The sequence below is a fragment of the Urocitellus parryii genome, chromosome 3, assembly GCF_045843805.1.
Source record: "Urocitellus parryii isolate mUroPar1 chromosome 3, mUroPar1.hap1, whole genome shotgun sequence".
Lineage (NCBI taxonomy): Eukaryota > Metazoa > Chordata > Mammalia > Rodentia > Sciuridae > Urocitellus > Urocitellus parryii.
This window is the reverse complement of record NC_135533.1, coordinates 11,680,922-11,691,698: the sequence shown is the minus strand read 5'-3', so window position 1 is coordinate 11,691,698 and position 10,777 is coordinate 11,680,922. Positions and strand designations below refer to the sequence as shown.

The 10,777-nt window shown below is 43.0% G+C and overlaps 1 protein-coding gene across 1 annotated transcript; it reads right to left on the bottom strand.

Moving 5' to 3' along the window:
* Positions 1-8,441: 8,441 nt before the first annotated feature.
* On the bottom strand, positions 8,442-9,473 carry Or9a2 (olfactory receptor family 9 subfamily A member 2). The gene is made up of 2 exons (XM_077796676.1): positions 9,354-9,473; positions 8,442-9,263 (listed from the first exon to the last, which is right to left on the bottom strand). Exons 1-2 carry the CDS (start codon positions 9,471-9,473, stop codon positions 8,442-8,444), a joined length of 942 nt encoding a protein of 313 aa, XP_077652802.1.
* Between the last annotated feature and the right edge of the window lie 1,304 nt (positions 9,474-10,777).

Here is a 10,777-nt window from a genome sequence, read left to right as displayed (position 1 = left end):
CTGCATGTACAGCTCCTTCTACCAGAGATGCTCTCTGTTCAAATTTCAGAGTGTTCTGGGGGCCTCGGGAAATAGAATAACCTGGTAGAAGCCAATTAGAAATCCTTTGAAATCCAAACTCCTGAGGGGAAAGTTCCTGCCTATGAGATAGCTTTCAGAACATTCTCATGATAGCTTTCAGAACATTCTCATGGTTGGTTTAACGCCAGCTGAGTCTTCTGTAAAATGTCTACTTGCCATGACTACAAATAAATACATGCTAAGAGATGAACCTTGAAGAAAGCCAAGTCCCAGTTGAAAGTGAGCATAAGAGCATAGGGAGTCTCCTTTTTCTGCCTGATTACACGTACTTCTCTTTCTAACATGAAGTCAAACATCACTGAGTCTGAGAACCTCTCCTTCATTTCCCCTGCTCCTGTCTAGCTGGATGGTCTGCCTCTGTGCTGCCATATCCACCCCATACAGACCTCTAGGGACCCTTCATTAAGTCAGCTGTTCATGAACCTATTCCTCTCCCTCACTGCACTAAGCTGTTGTTGGGTCAGGGAATTCTGAATTATCAGTGCCTCTTGCGGTGCCTGATATAGTGCCTGATGCAGAGTGTTGGGTGTGTGTGTTACAGAGGGATGGGTGGGGAGAGTCAGAGAAAGAGAAACAGAGACAGGAATTGGGAACATGAAGGTTGGGCGGGGAGAGAAGAGAGAAAGGAGTAGAGAAGAGATAAAAGAAAAGAGAGGGGAAAAAAGCAGAAAAGAGAGGATTCCATGGAACTAGAGCAAGGTGGTTCTAGATCAGCACTACTCTATTAAGCTCACTCCCACATGCTCCCTAATGAAGGGCATCCATGGGGCTATTTGTCCCTTGCTATTAACCTCAATTCACATTCTCTTATACCCTGCAGCCCTTGGAATATCTGGGTATTCCCTTTTCTTCAAGAATGGCTATTCACAAAGATAATTGTTGGCTTTGCAGGGACAGACTCTGAAATTGACACTGGATCTATTTGTATCATCAGAGAGTCTAACTTCTGGTACTTTGGCTTCCTTTTTGTGTGAAAGATCCTGGATCTGACAACTGGCCCAAATTTGGAAACCAGGCAAAGGATCACATCTTTCCGCTGGGATGATTGCTTTAGCCTTCTTCTCATTTATTCTTGATGTCTTTGATTAGGCATATTGAGCCATTCTCTTGTGGGTCGCCATATATCTTACCCCATGATCACCATGTCCTATCAACCATGCCAAAGACCATGTGGTTCAAACTCCTATCTTCCACTTCAACCTTCCTGCCCAGGATGGCAAGTGTGTTTGCTTTACATCAAACCCAAGTGCAGCCACATGGCCTCTGCTGTTGTGGTTACCTGTGTCCTCTTGCTGCTAAGAACCTTTGTTCTGTAACAGCAGCTCTTAACATGAGCATCTCAGCTGATATCTTCTGTAATGCACTTTTTTATTGAGTGAATAAGATTTCATTTTTTTCTTTTTAGTTGTACATCATAGTAGAATTCATTTTGATATAATTCTACAAGTATGGAATATATCTTATTCTAGTTAAGACCCCATTCTTATGGATGCACATGATGGTGGGATTCACTATGGCGTATTCATGTAAGTACACAGGAAAATTATTGATTCATTCCACTATCTTTCCTTTTTACTCTCCCCCACCCTTCCTTTCATTTCTCTTTGTCTAATCTACAGAATATCTATTCTTCCCTTTCCCCCCTTATAGGGGAATTGAAAATCAGCACACTGCAGTGACTCGGCCACATTCATGTTTATATCAGCTGAATTCACAATAGCTGATCTAGGTACTGCACATTTAAAAAATCACTTTACTAGAAAGGGTGTTGTCCAGGCGTCTGAGGCTATGATCAGCGAGTAGGTTCTTCTAACAGTAGACCAATTACTGCATTTCCACTTTTCTAAGCCTTTCCATCCTTTCTTTCATAGTCTCCCAAGGCAATTTCTGGCATCTCCACTTACTTTAATGAAAGCTGTTATTTTTTCCAAATTTCCATGAATCAGCAATAGCATACATTCAATTCGTTTTCTAGGCTCCAGCCAAAGTGCTAAATTCTGCGTGATGGAGAAGTGGTTCCATCTCAACACATTCTCCCTTATCCAGCTTTATATTTCAACCACTCTCTCGATCCACTGCCCTCTGGATTCCCCACTTTCCCAGCACCTGCTAATGCTGGCCGGGCAGTGCTCCTAGGAGCTTTGGTCTATAACATCGTTCTGTCGGCAGCCTCAGCTCTGCCACAGTTTATGTTGAGATCTAACTCTATAAAACTGGTGGAAGGAGAAGGGATGGAGGCAGATTCCAAGGAAGACAAACCTAACTTACATGGTAGCTACCATATTTGAGTTCTCTGAATATTTCTAAAGTAGGTCCAAAGGACTTACTTGTCCAAAAGGAGAGTAGGCCACATCTCAGGCCAAGAGGGTGTAGAAGAATTTGTGTGTTCAAGGTTCCCAACAGTATCAACCCAGAAATCTTTTACCAAGCCTAGGGGCAATTAGGTCACAGACACCACCCTCAGAAGGGATTGACACAGGTTTCTTGAAGTGCGTTACTTCTCTTGAAAATGGGTTGTTTCAAAGCAAGTCATAATGGCTGTCTTGGTCCTCTATTTTGCTTTCTGTCTTGCCATGTGACCTCTTCTACACATACTTCCACCATTTTGATGCCAGCCACCATGAAGCCCCCACCAGAGTCAAGCAAATGCTGGTGCCATGCTCTTGAACCTCTAGAACTAGAAGCTAAATAAACCTCCTATCTTGATAAAATTCCTAGCCTCTGCTTTTTGTTAAAGCAACAGAAAACAGAGTAAAACAACCTCTAGTTCTCGTATATTGTCATCAATAGAACTGAGCCTACCTTTTCTCTCCAGAAATGGCACAGCTACTTAGCAACAGCTACTAAGTTCCGTAGGCCTTAGAGTTCGAATTTTCCTTGACCCTCTCAAATACTAGTCTCAACAAAGGAAAAGGATCTGAATCATTGCACTTGCTCCATCACATAACCTTTCTAGAGCCCGTCAGCACTTCCAGGGATGGGATGTTCACTGATCTCTGCTGGGGAATCTGGATCCATCTCCAGTTCCTCTGCTTTCAGGACCACTTCTAGTATCAACTGACTTGGATTGTGTGCTCCAGAGACAGTGCCTGAGACAGAGCTTCTTGTGGAAATGATTTATCATAGGAGCACGCTCTGGAAAAGGAGAGTGAGAGAAGCAGCATAAGGCAAGGGGGAAAAGCTAACCCAAACTGTTGTCCTAGTTGAAGGCCAGAGCGTCTCAGGAAAGTAGAATTAAGGATCAAAGAACTGGGGGATCATCCCCCATGGGACTTTTAAGGAAAGAATCACTTCATACACTTGGACATGCGAAAAGTCAAGTTGAATGACATTTGGATCTGTCGGTCAATCATTCTGTCTTAGGCGGTGGGCTTTGCTTGGGTAGGGATAGAATATAAGCCTCCCACCCAAGGAGATTCCCGTCCAGTTAAGGGCAATTCTCTGAAGAAGGTGAGGGTGTGAGCAGCTGCAGGATGGGGACAATGGCCTGAAAGAGGGGATGGTGAGCAGGGGGCACCGGATTAGCTGGTGACTCTTCTGTCTTACATAATGCCCCAAACCTACAATTTCCAAAAAAGTCATTTAAGAGAAGACACCCATTCTGATATCCAATGTGAGTGTAGTTGAGTCTACAAATGGAGTTGGCTTTAGTAACTAGACCGAAGAGCCAACATGAGGAAAATTTCAAAGATGCTATAAATACATTATTGAGCTGCTTACAGGTGTAGGGCTAAAGCCCTGGTTAATCTTTATAAAATTAGAACAGCTCTTGAAGTTTTCAGCACTGCTTAACAACTTATTCTTAAGAAGTGAATAGGAGGTGAAAGTGAAAGTTAAAAGAAAATTTTTTTTATCCTTTTTGCCTTCTAATTCTAAAAAAAAAAAAAAAACCCTGCCCAAATAATTTGTGGTGGTGAAAAAGAGAAAACAGGTTCAAAACTGATCAGTTCTCTAAGAACAGTAGCTAGTGCTAACCTCATGACAGAAATTGCCTTAAGTCTAGGTAAATTAAGAGAAAATTTGTACACATGGGAGATTTTGTGTAAAACTGTTCAAAACATTTTTGAACTGTGCATATTCATTGGCTTGAGAATAATAGGAAATATATTCAGAAGAAAAATCAGTGAACAAGTTGTTTCACCAAGACCAGGCTGTTTCAGCAGAGTAGAAATAAAGATGGAAGAATTGGGGAATTATTCCTCCTACAAATATCTATCTGGCGAGACCAAGGAATGATCAACATCAAGGTCACCTGCAATAACACTGTAAATACTTTAGGACACCTCATACATAGTGAATGTTAAGGTGGTTTTTATTTTTATGTTAAGCCCAATTTATATATCTAGTTTGAATACTCTAGACCCAAAGACAATCGCAGCAGGACTAAAGGAATTTGCAGTATGTGGTTCACTAAGGACAACCAAATACCCTAACCTAGCTCAACTTCCTGACCAGATTAACTGAAGCCCTCACACATCTGGACTAGATAAAAAGTATCATTTCCAGGAGTAAATACTATCTACCGCAGACACTGACTGTTCCACCTACAACATCTGAGATTTAATTTTCAAAATATCATGAATGAAGAGGAGGAGGAAGAAGAAGAAGAAGAAGGTGGAGGAGGAGGAGGAGGAGGGGGAGGAGGAGAAGGAGGAGGGAAGGAGGAGGGAAGATGAGGAGGGCAGTGGGATGGGGAGGGGGAGGGGAGGGAGAAGGTGAGCAGGAGAGAAGGGAGAAGAAAGAAGACGAAGAGGAGGAGGAGGAAGAAGAATGAGAGGAAGAATGAGCAGTGGTGGGGGAGGAGGAAGAGGATGAAGGAGGAGGGGGAGGGGAAGGAGGAGGAAACAAAATCCATTTTCAAGAAAAGAGGAGCAATAAACCAAATGCAGCACTGATCCAGATATTTAAACTCTTAGTGACTTTTAAACAACTTTGATTAAGAGCCTGCAGATTGCCTGGCCATTAAACAAGGATACTTGTTGAAAATTATAATTTAAGGAAAAAAACACATTTATAGTCTTGAAATTATGCTAACTGCAAGCAGCAATTGGAAAAAGCATTTATGTAAGAAAATCTATTGGCATCAGATCAATATTGGCATTACAGCCATCATTTTGGGTTGGGAGCCATTTTATCTAAGACTCGGAGGTTTTGACTTAGGAGCCATTTTTTCTAGAGATCCTGAGGCAATGCTGCTTGGCCTCCCTTAAGAACGTGTGCCTGCTAAAGGGTTGACCCCACCCCAGGCCATGACATAACCCCTAACGCCTGCTTGTGAACTTCCTCTTGCAGGCTCTAAAGCTGCTCTGTCGGTGCGACACACTGCTGCTCTCCTTTGAGGGACAGCCTCGTCAGTTTGCTCCATGCTCTGACAATAAATCTCTCAAGTGGGATTCCGGTGTGTGGTGTGGTCCTTGGACTTGGTGTGGACTTTGCGAGTGTCCTTTCAAAATGTACTAAAGCTGGGTAAGAACGTGGGAGTCTGGTGTGAGGGCCACGACCCCTCTCTCTTCCTGCCTCCTCACAGCTCAGCGTGATGGAAATGCACGCAGGCAGGTGCTGCTAGGACTCTGACTTCTCCCCGCAGCCCTCGCTGAGAGCTGTGGTATCTTCCCAGAGCAGCAGATGGCCAGCCTCTCTCATCCCTCTCTTCCCCCACGTGTTGCCGAAGCTGATTCCAGGAGGCCACAGGCCCTCCTTTGTTCACTCTTCATTCAGAAGCGGCACAGTGGGAAGGTAGGCCCCAGTCCTGCTCACCCACAGGGTGCAGGTTCCGCCTCCAATGCTACAGTCAGAAGCTCAAAAGCCACCCCCTGCCTAACACCTTGCAACTAAGGTGAACTGTTACTAAGGGAGGGTGGCACAACTGTCCCCACCTCCAGTGCCAGAGATAGGACTCCACTGTTTTTTTTCCAGTGGGAGGGTCCAATCATTAAAGAAAAAGTTATGAGGAAACTGACTTTACTTGAAACAGAGTGTAGGGAAGTTCCAGTCTGAAGATAGGTAGGTAACAAAACTGTTTTGAAATAAAGAGATGATCCCCAAGGGTAACTTGAATCTGGGGAACAAATGAAAAGAACCAGAAAATGTAAATAAGGTTAAAATAACAAATGTTAGAAACAGACACCTGCTCTTTTTTTCTTCTCCCAAATTCTTTAAAAATCACAAATAATAAGTTTAAGAATGTATTTTTGAGATTGTAACTAAATGAATAAAACATATGCCCCAATGATAACCCAAGAGAGAGGCAGGGGGAATCCAGGCATGCAGGAGCACTGTTTCTTCTCCCTGGTGTTGTTAAGTATGAATACTAAGTGAATTCTGATCAGGTAAGCCCTAGGGCACCCACTAAGAATACAGTGAATGATCAATAAACGATTCAAACTCCTAAAATACTTATCAAAAAGCATTATAAGGACAAAGGTGTTAAATGATGTCATGGAAAGGTGGACCATATGCACAAAGAGAGAGAGATTTCAGAAGAGGGATAAAAACTGTCAGAAACTGAGTCCAAAGAAAAAGTAATAAACACGGCCTGAGGCCGAGGACTTCCTTTTGTGGGCTCATTAGCACCCACCACCAGTATGTAGACCAGAGGATACACACTATTGCTGCTTATTAGGATTTCTTATTACTGAGACCCTTCATTTTTATCCCCATCAGAAATGGACAAAAACTCTTATTCTCCAGCATCCATGTTAACAATTAGTACTCCAGAGTTATAGACAGGGCTGCAATAGAATTGATGGCTAAGTCAATGTGGGCAAGTTACTTCACCTCTTTGAGCCTCTATTTTCTCATCTATTAGAGGCTTCTTCTCTGGATTAATAAATTAGAAAAAAAAAAGGTGTTTCTTCTGATGAGAACATATCTTCCTAAACTGGCCTGGAAACCAGAAGTCCTTTCTCCAACCAGTGCAGCCTCCCTGGGCTCATGGGTCAGCTCCCAAAGCACAGGTTGGCGGGATTTAAGGATGCACTCACCACCTTGTCTGTTGTGTTTCTGCAGTGCAAATTACCTGGTAATATCTGATGGTTTGGTCACCCTCACTAGACAAGATGAGACAGCTCCCACAGTATTCTTTGGAACTGTAATAGCCCTTCACTCACTACTGGGCAGCTCAATTTCTTCCGCCACTTAGGACTGGCAGAATCTATTGATTGCATACATTCTGGTAAACTCCTTCCTTGTAACTCTTTTTCCAACATTATACAAAATTTCCACGTGTGCATTGCCAAAAGTCAAGTCCTTGAATTGCTAGGAATTTGGGAATCAAAAAAGTGACCTCATGGGCTGGGGATGTGGCTCAAGCAGTAGCGTGCTCGCCTGGCATGTGCGGGGTGCTGGGTTCCATCCTCAGCACCACATAAAAAAATAAAATAAAGATGTTGTCCACCAAAAACTAAAAAATAAATATTAAAAAAACCTTTCTCTCTCTCTCTTTAAAAAAAAAGTAACCTCACATTTAAAAAAAAAATGTGCCAAAGATAACATGTATGGCACTCTACTGAAACTGCTGGACTTGGGAGAGACAAAAACAAGAACATTATGAAGTTTGCAGGCTGGGTATAGAAGAAGTCTCAATAGACATGGATGATTTATGCATCTGTAAAACACAAGATGCTCTTTCTAAAATTAGTCATTTAATTCTTATTTGCCCTTGTTTCTTTGCCTGCCACAAAGAGAAATATATGCAGACTCTGAAGTTTAGAAAAAGGAATGTTTCCCCTGCACCTATCGCCAAATACTTTCTTCTTCTGAACATGAGCAAGAGTTGCCAAATGGAGAATATTCCACACCCCATCTCCATTCCAGAGTGGTTCTATGCTAAGATGTAAACGATGCTACTTTGTAGTAGCAATAGCATCAAGCCATAACCACACAAAGAAAGCCTAGGGATATTTCAAATGTATATGGTCATATCATATGCATATCATTAAAACATCACACAAAGGTACAGGGAAACAATTTGCAATGGTTATGAGGACCAAAGTGAGCATCTCTCCTCTGCAATCTGGTGATGGCACCACTCACACATACCTCTCTCCCACTTCCTCTCTTCCCCCAGGAAATACATTTTAACAAAGTGATTATAAGTTGCTGATTTCCTTTCTCTAGTTCCTCCCATATCCCAGGAACATGCTTCTTTGAATTCAACAGTAGACATGGGCAGATATCAAGATTATGAGATTTTAATGGGCAGAGACTAGAATTTGTATTTGTATACTTATTAACTATCTTGGCACAAGAATTATGCCAAGAAATTGTACACACAATGTGGCAGAGAGGAGTTAGGATTTCTTAGGATACTAAATAATCCACACAGAGCAGGTACCACCTACCACTGACTTGGAGAAGGGCTAATCTTTGAGGAGATGACAGCAGCGTTTCACTCCATCCCCAAGAGCCTCTTTGACTTTGTCATTGCGGAGAGTGAAGATGAAAGGGTTCAGGAAAGGGGTCACCACAGACACCAGCAGTGATGCTACCCTGTTGTACTCAGCCGCCTGCGTTTGCTTGGGTTTCACATAGAGGAACAAGCAGCTGCCATAGCCAATCACGACGAAAGTGAAGTGGGAGGCACAGGTGGAGAAGGCTTTCCTCCGGCCTGAGGCCGAGGGGATCTTGAGGATGGTGGAGATGATGTAGCTGTAGGAGACAATTGTAGGGGTCAAAGAACCAATGATGATGAAAACAGCCATCAGAAAAAGAATAAACTCCGTGAAAAGAGTATCATCACAGGACAATTTGAGCAATTGTCCTCTGTCACAGTAAAAATGATCTAGGAGATTTGATTTGCAGAAACTAAACTGGAATGTGGCATAAACTGGCCAGATTTCAGAAAGGAACCCAAAGAGCCAAGACACAATTACCACAGAGTTGCAGGTGCGGCTGGTCATGATGATGTTGTACCTCAAAGGGTCACACACAGCCACGTAACGGTCCACAGCCATCGCTCCAAGCAGTGTGAACTCTGTGGTCCCCACGGCAAGGTACAGGAAGAGTTGGACAACACATCCAGTCAGAGATATTGTCTGCGTCCCAGGGAGCAGCAATCCCCAAAGCATCACAGGGACGACTATGGTTGTGACTAGGATCTCCAGGACAGAGAGGTGGACTAGGAAGAAATACATGGGGGACTGGAGATGTCGGTCAACACAGACGATCGTGATGATGACCATGTTTCCCATTAGTGTCACCAAGTAGAAGAGGAAGAAATACATGGGGGACTGGAGACGTCTGTCAACACAGAGGATCGTGATGATGACCATGTTTCCCATTAGTGTCACCAAGTAGAAGAAAAAGAAGAGAGCAAAAAGAGTGCTGCGCTGATCTTGGGACCCAGGAAAGCCTCGGAGGCAGAATTCGGTGGCGCTGGAGTGGTTGTCCATCACTGGGTTCTCGCTTCTGCTTCTTGAGAAACCTGGAGAGCAAAATAAAGAGAGAGCATTGCTCCCGGTGGTCCTGCTCTCAAGAGAGAAGGAAGATCAGGATGAAAAACTATTTCCCACCTGAGGACCAGGAGACATGCCCACCACTGTTCTCTGCACCCAGCCAGAGCTCACTATGGAAGCATCGAGTCTGTGAGTGAGACTCCCTTTTTACAGTGCTCACTCTCTTGAATGGTGGAGATGCCTACTGGGGTGAAGAAAACCTCCCTTATTCTTCTCTGCAATAAATATGCCTGTTGTCGAGGTGAAGGAGCCTCAGATCTTTTAAATAGGCCACTGTGTTTTTAATTTTATATATTTAATTTTTAGTATTCTATAGTTATACATATAGTGGGGTTCAGTGTAAAATATTCATAAATGAATATAGTAAAATTGACTGTATTTGAATCCCCAGAAATTCCACATTTGCTCCCTTCTTTCCTCCCATGATCCCCTTTCTCTATCTATTGGTTTTCCTTTCTCTTAAGTTTTTCTAATAGGTGCATTATAGCTACCCGTTTTAAGGCTGCATTAATCAGGCCACTCTGGTTCTGGAATTGCCCAATTCCCTCCCAGTTAACTGCCCTAGAGGACACCCAGGCATTCCAGATGATGATCAGGAGTAGACTCTGAGCCCTGGCCCTGGACAGTAATGGCCACATGGAGACACACTGTGGGCCACTAGGACCCACTTCCTTACTGTTCCCAGACTTTAAAACCTTCACACCTCAGAGTGGCCCGATCTCCACCTGAGAACCCTGGGGTGTGGGATAATTGCTGAAAGTTGACCCAGCTTCTCTAACTCTGTTTTTCCTGGGAAGTCCTGGGAGGAAGAGTACCTGGATCAGAAAGGACAGCGCTGGACCAGAAGATGCTGGGATGCTGGGAACCTGCCTCTCACTTATCACCTCTTCAAGGACTTTTCCAGTCTCCCTACTCAAAACAGAAAAGCATGCTCGATATTTTTGGACTTTACTTTTTTCATAGAAATTTCTGATGCCTGACTTTATATGTCTAATTGTTTATTCACTCTTCATTTAATTAAAAACAATGGAGTCATGAACAGAACAAAAGAAAAGGCCTGTCCTTTGGAATTTATTATAGTCAAGGAAGAGATAATGAACAAATGACACACAGAAGAAACGGAAGCACAACACATACTAAACTAGTATATTGATCATGCTATATAGAAAAAAATGAAGCCAAGAAGGGTATAGGAAATTTTATTTTATGTATTTTTCATCTATTATGTTCAGTAATAAATT